Source organism: Hemitrygon akajei, chromosome 3 (assembly GCF_048418815.1).
Source record: "Hemitrygon akajei chromosome 3, sHemAka1.3, whole genome shotgun sequence".
NCBI lineage: Eukaryota > Metazoa > Chordata > Chondrichthyes > Myliobatiformes > Dasyatidae > Hemitrygon > Hemitrygon akajei.
In genome coordinates, this window is record NC_133126.1 from 40932683 (window position 1) to 40950668 (window position 17986).

General features: G+C 35.9%; 1 protein-coding gene across 3 annotated transcripts in view; it reads left to right on the top strand.

The window, feature by feature from the left end:
* Positions 1–16460, top strand: part of LOC140724889 (kelch domain-containing protein 1) — an 82863-nt gene extending 66403 nt beyond the window's left edge. Inside the window, exons 10-14 of one of the 3 annotated variants that reach the window (XR_012098205.1) lie at positions 2990–3062; positions 10878–10962; positions 13370–13499; positions 14090–14142; positions 16077–16160. Coding sequence is in view for 1 of the 3 variants with exons in the window: in XM_073039638.1 (XP_072895739.1) it covers positions 2990–3062; positions 10878–10962; positions 14090–14142; positions 16077–16209 (344 nt within the window). In the remaining 2 variants the exon portion in view is untranslated. Of the gene's footprint in view, positions 1–2989; positions 3063–10877; positions 10963–13369; positions 13500–14089; positions 14143–16076 lie in introns of all 3 variants that reach the window. The other 2 variants (XR_012098206.1, XM_073039638.1) reach the window with 2 other exon arrangements.
* Positions 16461–17986: the final 1526 nt, after the last annotated feature.

A 17986-nucleotide genomic window follows, 5' to 3' on the forward strand; every position in this document is an offset into this window, starting at 1 on the left:
GCATAAACTTAAAAAGTAGTGAAGTAGTGTTCATGAGTTCAGTGTCCATTTAGAAAGTGGATGGCAGAGGGGAGGAAGCAGTTCCTGAGTGCAGGCCTTCAGGTAACAATGAGAAGTGGGCATGTTCTGGGTGGTGGGGGTCCTTGATGATGGAAGCTGCTTTTCTAAGGCATCGCTCCTTGAAGTCTTGGACACTACGGAGGCTAGTACCCATGCATGGTGCTGACTAATTTTACAACTCTCTGCAGCTTACATTGATCCTGTGCAGTAGCCCCCCCCCGCATACTTGACAGTCAGTCAGGATCGGGAGCAGCATCTCCAACACCGTCACACTGAGCATGGGGGCCCCCCAGGGCTGTGTGCTCAGTCCACTGCTATTCACTCTGCTGACCCATGACTGTGCTGCAACACACAGATCGAACCACATCATCAAGTTCGCCGATGACATGGTGGGTCTCATCAGCAAGAACGATGAGTCAGCTTATAGAGGGGAGGTGCAGTGGTTAATGGACTGTTGCAGAGCCAACAACCTGTCCCTTAAAGTGAACAAAACAAAAGAGATGGTTGTTGATTTGTAGAGATCATTAGGAGCACCAAATTTCTTGGTGTTCACCTGGTGGAGAATCTCACCTGGTCCCCCAACACCAGCTCCATAGCAAAGAAAGCCCAGCAGCATCTCTACTTTCTGCAAAGGCTGAGGAAAGTCCATCTCCCACCCCACATCTCATCACATTCTACAGGGGTTGTATTGAGAATATTCTGAGCAGCTGTATCACTGCCTGGTTCAGAAATTTCACCATCTTGGATTGCAAGACCCTGCAGCAGATAATGAGGTCAGCTGCGAAGATTATCGGGGTCTCTCTTCCCGCTATTACAGACATTTACGCCACACACTGCATCCGCAATGCAAACAACATTATGAAGTACCCCACACACCCTTCATTACAAACTTTACTCCCTCCTGCTGTCTGGGAAAAGGCACCGAAGCATTCGGGCTCTCACGACCAGACTATGTAACAGTTTCTTCCCCCAAGCTATCTGACTCCTCAATACCCAGAGCCTGGACTGACACCTTACTGCCCTATTGTCTTGTTTATTATTTATTGTAATGCCTGCACTGTTTTGTGCACTTTATGCAGTCCTGTGTAGGTCTGTAGTCTAGTTTTTTTCTGTTTTTTTTTTTTACGTAGTTCAGTCTAGTTTTTGTACTGTGTCATGTAACATCATGGTCCTGAAAAAACGTTGTCTCATTTTTGCTATGTACTGTACCAGCAGTTATGGTCAAAATGACAATAAAAGTGATTGACTTGACTTGACAGTGATGCAGTCAGTCAGAATGCTCTCCGTAGTACATCTGTAGAAGTTATTGAGTGTTTTAGGTGACAAATCAAATCTCAATCTCCTGATGAAATACAGTTGCTGTCTTGCCTTCTTTATAGCTGCATTGATGTGTTGGGACCAGGTTAGATCCTCAGACACTCAGGAACTTGCAATTGCTTACTCCCTCCACATCTGATCCCTCTGTGAGGATTGGTTTGTGTTCTCTTGTCTTGCCCTTTCTGAAGTTCACAATCAGCTCTTTCATCTTACTGATACTCAGTACAAGGTTGTCACTGAAACACCACTCAACTAGTTGGTATATCTCACTCCTGTACACCCTCTCATCACCACCTGAAATTGTCAGAGACAACAATGATTATATCATCAGCATTTTCATAGATGGTACTTAAGTTGTGCCAAGCCACACAGATTTCCTGAAATGCAGTCAAGGGATTGAAGAATAGGCATTCCTAATCGAAGTTTAACAGTGGTCAAGTGTGTTGGGGTCCATTGTGCTGCAGATGATATGTTGATGATAATTGGGCAGAGATTTCTTCAAACAAGCCTGATTGAAGTCCTCTATTGATTTGAAAGGCATTGGGGTAGGCTGTTTCTCGTTTGCTGATCATGACACTCAATATGTCTAGTACATTGACCTTTAGCGGTACACAAGCTGCAGTTAGGATCACGGAGGAGAACTCTCTTGGTAAGTAGAATTTTCAGCACTTCCACCTTCTTTTACCTTCTCTGATTCAGCAGTCCAGTCCATCAAGTATATGAAGAAACCCTTGGATCTTACCAGCATGCTTGAAGTCAGCCATGTCCCTGTGAAACACAGAACCTAGCTATCCCTCATTTACTTCCAATACAGCAAATCTTGCTCTTCAGACCTCCATCTTGTTCTCCAATGACTATACATTTGCTGACAAGATACCGGGTAAAAGAGGCTTCATACTCCGTTTTCGTCTGGCTTGGAGTTCTCCCCTCCCCCCTCTCTTCCAGCTGTAGTGGTACACCAGTGATGGCAAGATGGTACTGGTAAAACACAGCAACGCTTTGTGGGCAGCTTATAAAACTTATAGATTTAAATCTGAACTATTCTCACTACAATCTGCAGCCTGTAATTTCCCTCTATTGAAATGAATGGAGAAATCACTCCAAAATTGGGTTATCAAAGAAACTGACTCATTAGACATAAATTCTGACAGAACAGTTGCAGAATGATCTCCGTAAACAGCTGCCAAAAGATTTGCTGCGTCCATGTTAATGCACACATGCTTGGAAATATACTTGTTAGTTAGACATTTTGCTGGCATTTTTCAGCAGAAAATTCAGCAGATAATTCTGAGAAGAATGGCAAAACTTTTTAAATTAATTATTTAACGGCTCAACAGAATTAAGTAGTTAGCTCGTAATCAATTGTCTTAAGAGGTTATTCCTCCATATTCCAATTTGGGGAAAGTACGAGGTTCATGTACTAGTTTAGTTTACCTGGTTATGTTTCTTGACTTTTGACATAGAAAGTCTAATTCTAAAGATAAACAATAACTTTCAGTCTGATATAGAGAATGCCTTTGTTCAACTTTTGTGCATTGTTAATTACGATGATGACCTCAGTTTCAATAGAGGCTTAAATTTGTCAACTGTGTTGCCCTTTATCTCTTCCTAGGTGATGCATGGATATATAACGTTCAAGCTAGTGAATGGAGGCAACTGGAGCATTGTCCTAAGAATAGACCCAGGTATAAACAAAGGAAATTCCTGCTGAAGAATGCAACTTTCTTTTATTGTGCACATAAAAAATCAGTAATTATTATTTGCGAGGACTCACAGAATTCACCATATTTCAGTATTTAGATAGTGGACAGGGTAAAAGAAGACAATGAAGGTAAACTTTAAAGTGAATTTATGTATGTGGTAACCGATTGGAAATTCTGTTTAAATCATTGATTTGATCCTGTGCAGAATTTTAAATACCAAAATTGCATTGTCCAGTTCTAAACAGTTTGCCTAATATAAATATTCCTTAGTTATTAAATAATTCCTTTTATTCTTAAACTTAAAACCATCTATTTTGGGGGGAAATAAAAATGCGGCAATTAAGTAATTTAAATTAACAAAACTGATTAAAGACTTGGAAGATGCTGGAAAAATATTCTTAGGAATAGAACTTGGAAAGGCAAGGACAAGTTAATGACAGCCAACCTGACTTTGTCAAGGGCAGATCCTGTCAGACTAATTTGATTAAAATCTTTGAGTGGTAACAAAGTGTACTAAAGAGGGCAGTGTAATATAGTTTACATAAACTTTAGGAAAGACCTTGACAAGGCTCCTCATGGTAGATTGGTTTGAAAGGTAAGGGCTCATGGAATCCAGGGCAAGTTGGTAAACTGTATCCAAAACAGACTTGGAATAGTAAATCCAGGGTGATGCCAGAGGGTTGTTTTTACAATCAGATAGCTGTGACTAGTAGTGTACCACAAGGGTTGGTGCTGGGACCATTGCTATTTGTAACTTGCATGAATGACTTGGATATGGGAGGCATGATCAATAACTTTGTGGATGACATGAAGTGGTGTTTGGTAGTATAGAATGTAGTCTTAGGCCACGGAGATCATTGTTTTGGTGAAATAGGCTGAATTTGATGGAGTTTAATCCAGGCAAATGTAAGATGATGGTTTGCAGGAGAACTAATTACGCTGTAGTAATGGGGGTATACACAGTGAATGTTAGGATCTTGGGAAGTATAAAGAAACAGTAACCTTGTAGTAAAATTTCATAGATATTTGAAGGTGGCAATGCAGATATACAACATAGGAAGGCTTTTGGGATATTATCCTTAACTAATTGGGCCATTGAGTACAGAAATAAGGAGGTTATGCTCCAACTTTATGAAATTTTGGCCAGACTTCGGTTGGAGTACGGTGTTGCAATTCTGCTCACCAAGGAAGGATATGGTAGCACTGGAGAGTGTGTAAAGGAGATTAACCAGGATGTTGCTTGGGATGAAGCAGTTCAATTATGAGGAAGAACTGGTGAAGCATTTTTTTCCCTCTGGGAGCAGAAGACGTTAAGGGGAGACATTCTGAGGGTATAGATGTGTAGACTGCAGGAAACTTTCATATGTATCAGAGGAAGGTAAAACTAGAAGACATAGGTTTAAGGTAAGGGGGAAGAGACTTAGAATGGATTTGAGGAGGAGATTCTTCAACCTGAGGGATCAAGCAGTTGGAATATAGAAGTAACTACTCTGGATAGAGTGGTTGAAGCTGGGTTGCTGATAACATTTAATAAGTGTATGGATGAGCACTTAAGTCATTTGGACAAAGAAGGCAATGGACCAGGTATGAGGAATGGGGTTAATATGGAAGGGTATCCAATGATTAGCATGGGCAAGTTGGGCCAATTGGCCTGTTTCCATGCTGCATGGATTTCTGAGAGTATTAACGTGGTGATGTATACTTAACTTGCATCTGCTGTTTCCTGCAAGCAAGGTTTCCATTTTTATGTGAAATTCGTTTTTAAAAAAAGTTGATATTTCTCCACAGGGAATTAGGAAAAGGAATTGGAAAAAATATTACTTCCACCCTCAGGGCTGCACTCTCTAGTGCAAAAGATCAGGTTATATGCTAATCAGTACAGTATATGATTTTTTTTAAAAAAAGAATACGCAACTTGAAAGTTACATGCTCAACTTCAGTTGATAAATTTTTTTTTTATTAAATAGTTGCAGCACTCAGTCCATAGAATTCTTAAGTAGCTCTTCACAAGGGCAATCCAGGTCATCACATCTCCCTTTTCTTTCCCAGTGGCCCTGTTTTTGTTTTCTAAGTATCAAACAAATTCTGGATAGGTTTGATTCTTCTTCCTCTATTTTCAGGTAATGAATTGTAGATACTGACTACTTCACTCTTCTTGACAGTACGGTCATTTTTTAAACAAATAAAAGGTATTAAGCCAAGATGTTAATCCTGTTTCTTTCTTCACAGATGCTGCATGGCCTTCTAGGTATTTCCCACATTTTCTGTTTTCAATACTTCATTTCCGCCCCTAGAATGGATTAATTGCCAGCTGAATTTTAGCTGAATAATTTATTGTGTTAAACTTTAAATGCTTCTTGAAAATCCACAATTTAACAGCATTGTCCATGTTAAGATAGAATGTAGAGCAATGCAGCACAGTACAGCCCTACTGCTTACGATATTGTACCAACCTCTTAACCTACTCCAAGATCAGTGTAACTCTCCCTCCCATAACCCTCCATCTATGTTTCATTTAGTTGTCTATTGAAGATGTTTTAAATATCTTTTGTGTATCTGCCCCTTCCACTATCACTGCCAGTATGTTCCATGCACTTGCCACTCAGTTTTTTTTAAAAAAACCAAAACAAAACAACCTCTAACATCCCCACACCCACACTTCCCTCCAATCACCTTAAAATTTTGCCTTCTTGTATTGCCCATTGCCACTCTGTGGAAAAAGGTACTGGCTGTTATACATCTCTATAAAGTCACATCTCATTCTCCAAAGAAAAAAAAAACCAAGCTCACTCAACCTTTCCTCATAACATGTTCTCTGATCTAGGCAAGATCCTAGTAAATCTCCTCTGCACCCTGTATGAAGGCCAATACACCATATGCCTACTTAACTATTTGTGCATCAACTTTGAGGGATCTATGAATAAGGAACCAAGATCACTCTGTTTCTCCATATTACTAAGAAGCCTGTCATTAAATCTGCGTTCTCCCTTCAAGTGTGACCATCTAATGTGTATTACTTTACACTCTTCTGGGGTTGAGCTCCATCTGCCACTTGTCAGCACAGCACTTCATCATATCAATGTCGCGTTGTAACTTATGACAACCTTCGTGTCATCTTCAAACTTACTAATCCACCCTTCCACTTCCTCATCTAAGTCATTTATAAAAGTCACAAAGAGCAGGGGTCCCAGAATGGATGCCTGTGGAACACTACTCATCATAGACCTCCAAGCAGAATACACTCCATCTATTATCACCCTCTGCCTTCTTGGGGCAAATAAATTCCCAATCCATGTAACCAAATTTCCCTGACTCGCATGCTTTCTAATGAGCCTACAAAGGAACCTTACTCAGATGCATACATACTACATCCACTAGTCTACCTTCATCAGTTTGTTTTAAATGAAGTAATTATAAGCAAACCAAAAGCCTTCACCCTGTCTAACTGGTACCACTTTCAGGGCACCACATACTTCTATCCATAGGTATCTCTTGAGATGCAATACAATCATTGTGCAAATAATACCTGGTTTAACTCCCAAAATGCATTATTTTGCACTTAGCTGAGTTAAATTCCCATCTTCTATTCCCTTTTCCTAGTTCAGCTAAATTCTGTTTTTACAAAAAACAGTAACCTTCACTGTCCATAATACCATCAATATTGATGTCATCTACAAACTTGCTGATTATGCCACCTACCATTTGATTAATTTAGATTTATTGCATTAATTAGATTAATTCACTTTTAGTTGCGGCATGTGTTAGGGTCTCAAGGTCAATGCTATGTTTTATTTTTATGATGTTTGTTCACATGCATAATTTCATAGTATGAAGAACTAATAAACAGATTATTCCTGCATTAGAAAACCAACATATGAAGGCATGTTATGACCAGACTCTTCAAATACATTATGTAGCACTTCTTTCAATGGAAATGTAGATGGTTTCTGTGTTCCAGGTATCTCTGCATTACCTCATTAATCTGCTACCTATTTTGAAAATATTAAGTTAAATGGTTTCATCAAATTTCTCATGAAAGAAATTTTATTTTACACGATGTGTCATTATACCTAAAATGGTTAAAGAACCTTTGCATGGTACACTTACAAAATGACTATGTAAAGAATTATCAGTGGAGCTTGTATCTTGGTATCAGGTTCTTGAGCACTATTTACATCAATTTAGAAATTTTGATTTTTGCTGTATATTTCATGAATTGCTAATTGGGCTTCCAACCTGTGAAACAAAGGAAATGACCAGAACTGCTATTATATTTTAATTATGTTGTAAATACTTATATTTATTTATTGATAGGTGTGCTATTAGTTTGGAACTAAATTTCTATATTATGCCCTAATCTTTTCAAAATACATTGACTTAAATTTCGTTATTGAACTATGGCCTAATGTCTCTAATAGGAGATTTTCCCATTTAGGGACTCATTAATAAGGATTTTAAATTAATTTTAATAGTAGATATTTTTAAATTATAAAAAGACATAATAGCCTCTTTAATTTTCAGAGGAGTTTTATCCTCATGTTAGATTAGGTTAGATCATGCAAAAAATTGCTTAGCACTGGTACAAATGCAAGTTATATTTAAATAATTATCTATTAAACTTCAAAATTGTATTCTCTGTTTAAAAAAAATTGTACAAGATATTTGTGGATTGGGCTTCTACAATTTGTATGATGAGCTGTACGTGTACAGTTTGAATGATTTCCATATTGCTGTTTAATGTAGATAATAGGGAATTGTTTATTTTTCTGGTTTTGATAATTACTGTTGTAAAATAATCCTAATATTTCACATTTTGTAACTGTGCTTTTCAGTTGTAGTTTCATTTTTTAAATCTCCCATTTTCATTGTGTTATATATTATGAGTAAATAATTGAAACATTTTGTAATGGAATTTATACTAGTTATGGCAGTGACGTTTTGCACCGTTTTAGATTAGCAGCAACCAAGCGTAATAGAGCACTGTTACAGTCTGTACAAAAAAAAGGATCAGGTTGCAAGCTAGGATTTCAACATGTTCGAGTCAGGAAAGTCTACTCCATGTTCTACGCTGAAGCAGCCCAGGCAGGAGTTTTCCAACAGCAAGTCATGAGACAAAGGTTTTGATGAGGTGAGGAAAGCAAAGGCAGATGCAGAGTGCAGGGCAAGGAAATGTAGACTGCTTCTTAGTTCAACACAGGTGGGAAAAAATTGTTTATATTAATATTGTCTAGTTAAAGTAGGGTGATAATTGTAGCAGATCAGTTAAGAGTACAATACATGATTTCAGATTATATTATTTAGATATATTGTTTAGATTACTTTCCATTGCCAGATTATTAGAAATAAATTCCACAGGTCTACACTAGATTCAGCTCTGAATACAGAGGGGAAGCTTCATAAACTAGAACTAATTTGTAATAAGAAAGGCATGTCCTGCGTGTTTTGTGCCCTTTTACATGCCTTTATTTAAAAACCCATGTAAATATAAAACTGAAAATTATTCTACTTTTGGCAATAAAATGTTGAAACTTATTATCAATTTAATATCTTGATGCATAGACTTGTATTTTAGAATACACGTTTAAAGGTTCGACATTCAACTGCGTAATTTATTTATACTGAACAAATTATAGGTGAGTTTAGCACTAAGATGGGTGTCTGTGCCATTTAAAAAAATTTAACACAGTAGAATTTTTTCCTTTTTATATTTATAAATTCATATTCCCAAATCAGCTATCTTATTTTCTACTGCTGGTGTTGTTGTGAATGCTTATATACTATTAATGTTTTTTATTGTTGAGAGAAGCTTTATTGTAGCAGTGAATTCATTTTTACTGCTGATTTAGCAATTTATCTTTTGGGTATCTTTCTGCATTTTATCATTTATTGCAGATTCAGGGTTAAAGTTTAGAAATCACCAGAGGTTATTTTTGAGTGTCTCCCAATTTGTTTGTTGCTTTCCTTTCATTAGCTGTGAATTTTAATCAGAGTTCTAATTGTAATGAACAAGACCATGGACATCAGTGCAGTAATATCTTGAATTATTAGCATTTAATGCAATACAGATTTGAATCATGTATAAATTAGTAGGGGAAAAGATTGCATATCTTCCTCCCAGTTTGCTTTTCTTGGCAAGATGCATCTTAGCTGAAATATTGCACCATTTGCTTATCTGATTAATGCTGCAGCACTGCTTTCTCTAAAAACTAAATCTGTATCTTCCTAAAATTCTCTTAAACGATTTATCATTAGAACTTTCCACAAATCCAAACATGCTCAGCAGTATATTGTGGGTCATCAGCTGACTTTCAATGCAAATATCTGTATTGACTTCCTTTGTTATGTTTTGTATATCAGTTCTGAAAAAACATTTGGGTCATACTAAAGAAGTAACTGTCTTCCATTGTTACATTGGTAGAACAAATAACACTTTTAATCAGATTTTGTAATCTGTTATCTTGACAATTCACCATTCATGCAAATCGCTATGGAGGCAGTAGTAAATCAATATGTAAAGAAAACAAGTACATTTGGATAGTTTTGTTTTACTTTGTGGATTTTATATTTTGTTTGAGAGCACTTGAACATGGCTAATTAAAGACATTCTTAAATTTTAGATCTAGCTTCAAACTACTGACAAATAACTCGGGAAGGAAGGATACAACAAAGCAATTCATTATGATTTCCTACTGCAACACAGAAAGGACCATTTTACCCATATATGCTGGCTCCTGACAGAGCAATCCCATCTGTCCCATTCAAATATTTATCCCCTGCTGTCCTGTAACATTCTCTTTTGATTTGTTTGCCACTTGCGTATCTACATTAGGTGTAATTTTCAGTAACCAGTTGAACTGCTTTTGAGATGTGGGAGAAAACTGGTGAATGCAGTGGAAACCATGTAGTCATGGGGAGAATATGCAAACCTAAGAAGAAATGCAATTCAGAATGAACCCAGACTCTTTGAGCTGTGAGACAAACAGTACCAACTTGAGCACTGCCATGTGGTCTTTAACTTTATCGCTTTACCTGATTCTTGCTTAGAAAACCTTATACAAAATTGATTCAGAGTGGACCCACTCCGAATAGAGGTCTTTTGGTCTCCTTTAGAGCAGCTTTCTTCCTTGGCATTTCCTACTTGGTCTTTATTACCATTTTCCATCTTATTTTGTTGAAGATATTGACTGCCACTCGAGGCATTGGTTCAAGGACAGGGGAGGGATTGGTTAATTATGATCAAACCAAATTAAAAAGCTTTCAAAATCTGGACAGTTTTAGTTACTAAACATGGCAAATAGTCTTACATTAATAAAGGTTTTGAAGGTGAGTAACCAACTTTTATTTAAAAGATTAATTTCTATTCTCATAAATCAAAATATACATGCTCTCTCACAAGATAAATATTCTATGAAATTTTCATGCTAAATTTTAATCAATTTTATGTATTTCATTTGATAAACTTGAAAGAACAAAGTACATATTGTACAAATATTAAATACTAATAGGATACCTATTACATCCACATTGAATGGAAAGAATTCTGGTGAAAAATAAAAGGGAGGGGCATTTTAATATTTTCTGAGAAAGATGTGGTATTGATTATGTCTTCATTCAAGGTTTAGAAAAAATTAGCACTGACAGCTCTCAACCTTAAGTTGTCTATGATTGCACAATTTAAAGAAGATAAATCATAGTTGTACATTAACATTTACTGAATGTTTTAGAAATAAAGAGATAAAACCTTTGGCATTCATAACAAATATATATTGATCTATTTAACATTGAAAACATCTGCAGGTTGTGGCATACAGCCTGTTTGGGAAAGGAGCATGAAGTTATGGTGTTTGGTGGGAGTAAAGATGACCTCCTTTCCTTCGATTCTGTGAGTACATTTTTTTGAAATGATTTGTCTTTACAGTAGTAAATCAAGATTGGAGAAAAAGTGTGTTTAAAATTGTTCCTAGTTTTTCTTTAAACTCACCATCTCCGGTTTGTGAACTATAAATATTTTTCATTATTGATATTTGCTAATTTTTTCTAACACTTAAGTAAAGTGAGAAGGAAGAATTAAATGACAGAAGAATTAAGAAAGTTAAGTGAAAATGCAGTTTTTGGAAATGCATATGCCAGCCAGTCTATGTAAATTAAAGATAACAATCTGCTGGATGTGTGTATCTTTCATTGAAATCTGTTCCAGATTAGATAAATTCTTGCTTTCACACTATGCACTTCCTGACTTAACTTGACTTTTACTTGCATCCTTCACATAAATGAGGAGTAAAAATATTTATGTTACGTCTCTGTCTAAATGTGCAATTTATAGTAATTCATAATAAATAGTATGTACAGCAAGACAGTCAGTATAACATAGAAATACAATTGTATCAGTATGAATTAATCAGTCTGATGGTCTGTTGGAAGAAGCTGTCCCGGAGCCTGTTGGTCCTAGCTTTTATACTGCGGGACAGTTTCCTGGATGGTAGCAACTGGAATAGTTTGTAGCTGGGGTGACTTGGGTCTCCATGAGTCTTCGAGCCCTTTTTACACACCTGTCTCTGTAAACGTCCTGAATAGTGGGAAGTTCACAACGACAGATGCTCTGGGCTGTCCACACCACTCTCTGCAGAGTCCTGCGATTGAGGGAAGTACAGTTCCCATACCAGGCAGTGATGCAACTAGTCAGGACGCTCTCAATTGTGCCCCTGTAGAAAGTTCTTTATAGATTGTTAAGAGAATAGGTAGAAAGTACCTTGGCCATCTCTGACATCAAAAATTATGAGGCTCTGCGTAACTTCTTGTTCAGTAGAGTTACTTAAGGGAAGTTTACAGTAATGTAAGTTTATATTTGTATTCTGAGAAACTGACAACTTCAATTTATTGATGGGCTTACAAAAACATTAGAGGTCATCCGTTAATGAACTGTTCGATTCTCTTAAAAACTCCAAAACTCTTGTATGTTTTGCATCTTTCAAATATAGCTAGTTATTCTATTGCTGTGTTAGAAAGATTAAAAGGGGGAAAGGATTTATTTTCTGTCATCTTATCATTTGTCCTGTCTTCAAAGGATTTGGAAATGACATATTTACATATTATAAAACAAAGTGATGTTTCTTTTGTTTAGTAGTTACCAAATATTGAAGTTGAACATGAAAGCTAAATGAAAGAGTGTAGAACTTTTGCTTTTTGTGGGGGAAAATAGGGGAATAAATGGAAAAGACACTTGGATAGGTATGTGGATCAGAAAGGGTTAGAATGATCTGGGCAGATGGGATTAACTTGTCTATGCCAACCAATCTAGTTAAGTGGGCCAAAGGGCCTGTTTCTGTTTCTGGCACTTTGATCCAGCTTATTTTAATGAGTCTTTTGCAGGCCCTTGAAGTTGATCTGCAAGATAATCAAAGATCATTTATTGAAGCTATCAGCAGTAAGATAAGAACAAGTTTGTTTTATTGATGGACCTGCTGATAAATCAGTAAAAGTACTTGGGATACATTTTTCACTTTGTTGATTTATAGAATGAACATGAAGACTAAAACATTATAATAGCTGTCTAACAGTATAGAGAAAGCCTAGCCTTGAAACAAATCTTAGTCTGTGCTAAGTACCAGAATCAGGTTATAATTAACTTGCCTTGTTAGTGATTGACTATTGCAATTTTTGTGAGGGTTTGATGTTGAAAATGAAATATGCGATATTGATTTGTGCTTCTGATTTTTTTATGTCATTAACATGGTCGATATCTTAGCTTGATTCATATTAATCCTTTGGGTTAGAGTCATAGCGTCATACAGCATAGAAAGAGGCCTTTCAGCATAATTGGTCCATGCCAAAAGTCCAAGCTATTCTATTTTGCCAACATTTGGCCCATAATCTTTTAAACCGTTCCAATCCATGTACCTGTCCAATTATCTTTTTAATATTATTGTAAATGCCTCAACCACTACCTCTGGCAGTTACCACTCTTATGTTTTAAAACAAAATTTCTTCAAGTTTCTATTAAATATTTCTCTTCTCACCTTAAAGTTATGTCCTGTAGGTCTTGATTCCCCAACCCTGGGAAAAAGTTGGAATGCCCTCATAATTTTATATACCTCTGTAAGATCACCATTCAGACTCCATTCTTCCAAGATCATCCTCCATTGAATCACAGCTCGTGTTTAGTGTTTTTTTTTTAGGTTCATAGAGATGGTTTGGTGGACAGAGGTGAGTTATGGGTCTGGTTAGGTTTTGGAGACAGGATATGAGGTAATTAGACATCAGGACAGAAGCTTACGTCTGCACTCTGTTAGAAGGAAAGCAACACAGACTTTGGACATCCATGGACCAGGCTGGTATGTGCGGCCAGATATAGGGCCAGCAGATCAGCGAGGATGCGGGCTCGATGCCCCGCCCCACCATCACATTCAATTTAACTTAAGGGTGAGGAAAATAATGGACATTAAATACCATGAAACAAGAAAACAAAAACGTACAAAAAATAATTGAAGGCAGGATAAATATAGCAGCATTTCTTGTAAACGCTTTTTAAAATGTTAAGCTGGAATACAATCGGTTGAAAATTTCTAACATTAAATTTAGCATCGAGATTTGATGAAGAAATAGAATAGTAATTGCTGACAAATAGAAATTGTGAAGAATTAATTAAATGATCTATTTAAATATATAAAAAGTATTCAAGTATCACTATGCTTCTCCCTTTCAACACTATTGCTTAATGAAAATTTGCTAGCTCTTTATGCAGATTGTTTAAATAAAACTGAAAATTAATTAATTTATCTCTTCAGAAGTAATTCTCAACATCTTACCATGTTGAACTTTAAAATCCAAATAATATTTTTAGAAGAAATGTGGTTAGATATAATATTTCTGAAGAAATATGAATAATGCATATTTAGAACAGGAAAAGCTTTTGTGAAGCGCTGCAGTTGAACAATTTGATAACATTATTACAAGTCAGTGGCAAGCGATTTGAAGTATTAACACAACTTGTCTGCTGCTCTTTTAATTAGGGTCACTGTAATGATGTCTTGATCTTTCAGACACAGCCATATTCACTGTTCAGGTAACTTTTCCATTTTCCATTTGATGGAGAACTTGATTAAAATGATTTTGCAAGTTATGAACAGAAATTGTGTTTTACATATCTTTCAAAACAGCACCCTTGAAAATGAAGAGTAACTTGTTTGTAATCTTCTTTGTTACAAGCATTGAAATTAAAATTCTGCTATTTTGGGTCATTTTAATTTGGTAAACTTTTCACCCTTTTGCTGTCTTAATGTTGGAGTTGCCTAATATCTGGTTTGAGAATAAAATCAAGTATGGAGATGTAGTGGTTTTAGTGATTTATTTAATTACACCACTCATGCAGTCTAAAGAGCATTTGGAATGGAAGCTGGTGCTGACTCGAATCAATAATATAATGATGCTAGATCCTGCCAGAAATGGATGGGGTAGATTAATTTTTTTTATTGAAATTACGGATCAGTTGGTTAAACATAGAACAGATCATGGCTCTTTGCCCACAATTTTGTGCCAATCTTTTAACCCTACTTACTCCATGATCAATCTAATCCTTGCCTTACTTTTAATCACCCATTTTTCTTTCATCCATGTGGATTGTAGAAATATAATTTTAAATTTCTGGGTCTTTTAATGTTTTCTTAACACTCCGGATAGCTACAGTATATATTGTTTTCTTCTCCCAAGTGTTAGGGCTAGGTAATGCCTGTTGAGCTAAAATAGGGGCATCTGTAAAATACTTACTGAAACCTTCTACTTGCCTAACACACCGGAAAGAGACTGTTGGAGGGGACTTAGGAAAAGGCTAATAAGATCAGACATTCTCAACTTGATGGTTTCTGAGCATGGGAGGTTGTCGTAGAAATTAATGTGGAGGATTTTAACAACCTTGGGTGGAAATGCCTCTCTACCAAAGGAGGTGTAGGCACTTTTTCCTTCCACTAGCCTAAGGTGTAGCACCTGCTTAGTCCTGGTCTCATGAAGCCATGAGAGCAGGTGGTAGATGATTGTATGAGTAGCTGGTACATATCACATCCTGGTTATGCAACCACTGACTGCAGGCAAACAGTCTCTGATGAGTATTGATAATGGACAGGGTCATCCATCTTATAAAGACACAACCTAGAAAAAGGCAATAGCAAACTCTTTCTGTGGAAAAATGTGTCAAGAATAATCATGGTCAGTAGACCATGATTGCCCACATCATACGACATGGCACATGATGATGACAAATAATAGTTCTTGATATAAACATAGTGTATGTAAACCTAGATAATGAGTGGCTATTACCTTACTCCTCTTGCTTTGCATAGTTGAGTTTCACATAAAATCACTGAGTTAAAGATCAGAAGGTTAGCACTGGCTCTAGCAGAAGAAATCAGAGTTAACTCTATTAAAGATCATACTTTTCAAACTAAATGTACACTATGCCACACTTGTGATAAATTTAGAGTTAGATTTGGCTCACTGATACTCTTTCCTGAATAAGAAGGTTAGTGTTTCGTGCATTCTTTCGGATAAGACATTAAACCCTGGCTTTTTATAGAGATGGACATAGGATCTTGTGGCACTAGAATTGGGAATGATCCCTGATCTCCTGGTTAATATTTATTTCTAGCTCAATATTTATGCCAAAAATTAAAATAATTGATCATTATAGTAGTTTTGCTCTTTATGGAAGTTTTGTGTGCACCCATTGTTTGTCACATTTTCTATGCTCCAGTAGCATCTACAATTCCAAAGTAAAACCACCATATTTGACATAACCACGAGTATTTTCAGCATTCCAAATTTCCAGAGTTTAGTTTGTTTTTAAATTTACAAGTTGAAAATGCTTCATCTGGTATAAAGTTTTTTGGGGACATGTGGAAAGAGGCATGATGGGTGTAGACATTTAAAGGGGAAGTTGTTAGGAAATACAGTATAATCTTCATGTGATTTACATACATTATGTGATTTTCCTTTAATCCTTTATAGGTTGTGCTTAGACTGCATTGCTAAAAGTTCCACAGTTTTGCAGAGTCAGCTTCCATGGTTGCCTCGTCAATTGCTTTCTCAAGTCAAGAAAAAAATCACTTTCTGGGTTTTAGCTGGACGCCAAGAAAAATGAAAATATTTTTAAACAGTTTGAATTAAGAATGTTTGCATATATCATATTGAATGATATATTGTAAGAGCTATGCCATTATGTTAGGCAAATGTAATATTTGAAATGTACAAACCCAAATTGGGTTGATTTAAAAAAAAGTGATTGTTAAGTTTTATTGTATTAATTTTGTAGACTGATTAACATAGTAGATATGTTAATTCATTTTATATCATACTGGTCCAGATTCTGAAATAAATTGTTTTGAGTAATAATACCAGTTGTGATGGCTTTTTATCAATAAATATAAACTGTTAAATCATATTACGGTAATAAGAAAAATTGATATTGGGTAATTACAAAGTGTCTTTTTCTTCCATTTTCACTAATTATTAAATCATTCATTGTTGTTCACAAGATAATAGATTATCTTCGCCAGTGTAAGATTGCTTTATGTTGAATTTAAGCTAATTCACATTTATTGATTGCTGGATTCTTTGCAGTTGATTCCATTCAGGCCAATTGTGAAAGTTTTTTCTCTTTATTCCTGATATATATTTATTGTAATTGGGAAATATCTGTTTTGATTGTTAATAGATTGAGCAAAAATGTAAAGATAGATGTATAACAAAGTAACTATTATTGGGATATTTGTCACTTACTCTAAACCAGGACCCCTCAATTAATGGTAGGGGTGCATGGCATGAATAAGGTTGGGAACCCCTGCTCTAAACTTTGGGATTTATTCTTGTTTCAACTGAATGCGCTTCAAATACACTTTGAATCACCATTAAATGCTAATCTCATATTTAAATCCTTAAATTGCATTGGTATTTTGCACATTTAAAAAACATTGTCAGTTTTGTAATCAGTTAATGTTAGAATATAAAAAGGGCGTTACATTGATTCTTAATTTTGGGGGAAATGCCAAAAGGCTTATTGAAAGGTGCATAGATATATTGCTTTTCTGAAAAGTGACAATGCTTTTCATAGTAACAGAATGGACAGCTATACCTGTTTTTGAGTTTATTATTTCATGTATCCTGTATCCAAACTTCACAAAGTTAAATTTTAAGTCTCAAACATGAGAAAATCTGCCCGTGCTGGAAATCCAAAACAACACACAAATGCTGGAGGAACCAAGCAGGTCAGGTAGCATCTACAGAAAAGAGTAAACAGTTGACGTTTCGGGCCAAGACCCTTCCGTAAAGGAAGGAGATTAATTGACAACTGTAAATTGCTCTGAGTGTGCAGGTGAGTGGTAAAACCTGTGGAGAGAATAAAGATTTGGGTATTATTGTAAATGTGTGGTTGAAGATTTGGTGAGTTGAATGGGCTAATTCTGCGCAGAATGCCGAGACTGGAGGAGAGGGACCCAAAAAAGTGCTGCTGCTCTGTGAGACCAACCAGATCCACTGCAATGATCATTTCTTTCCACCTCTGTTGGATAGCTTTTTAACATTTTTTTTTATTGAAGTTCATCATCAAACAAACATTTCCATAAGATATATTTCAGACATTGTACAGATATATCATATAATCATATGTCACAAATCTCCACAAAGTATTTATCTGAGGTATACACTTATAGAAAAGAGCAGAAAGAAAAAACAAGCAAAAGGAAAAAACTATGTACAAGTAGGGAGTGATTTTTTACAACATATTCATTGATTTGTGAGAATAAAATCAGGCCTATGAGGTACATAACATTTTAAACATTTCTTAATGATCATGTTCAAATTAAACTACAGTAGCATGAAGCACAATATCTTATAAGTAAAAGACTGGATTTAATAATTCA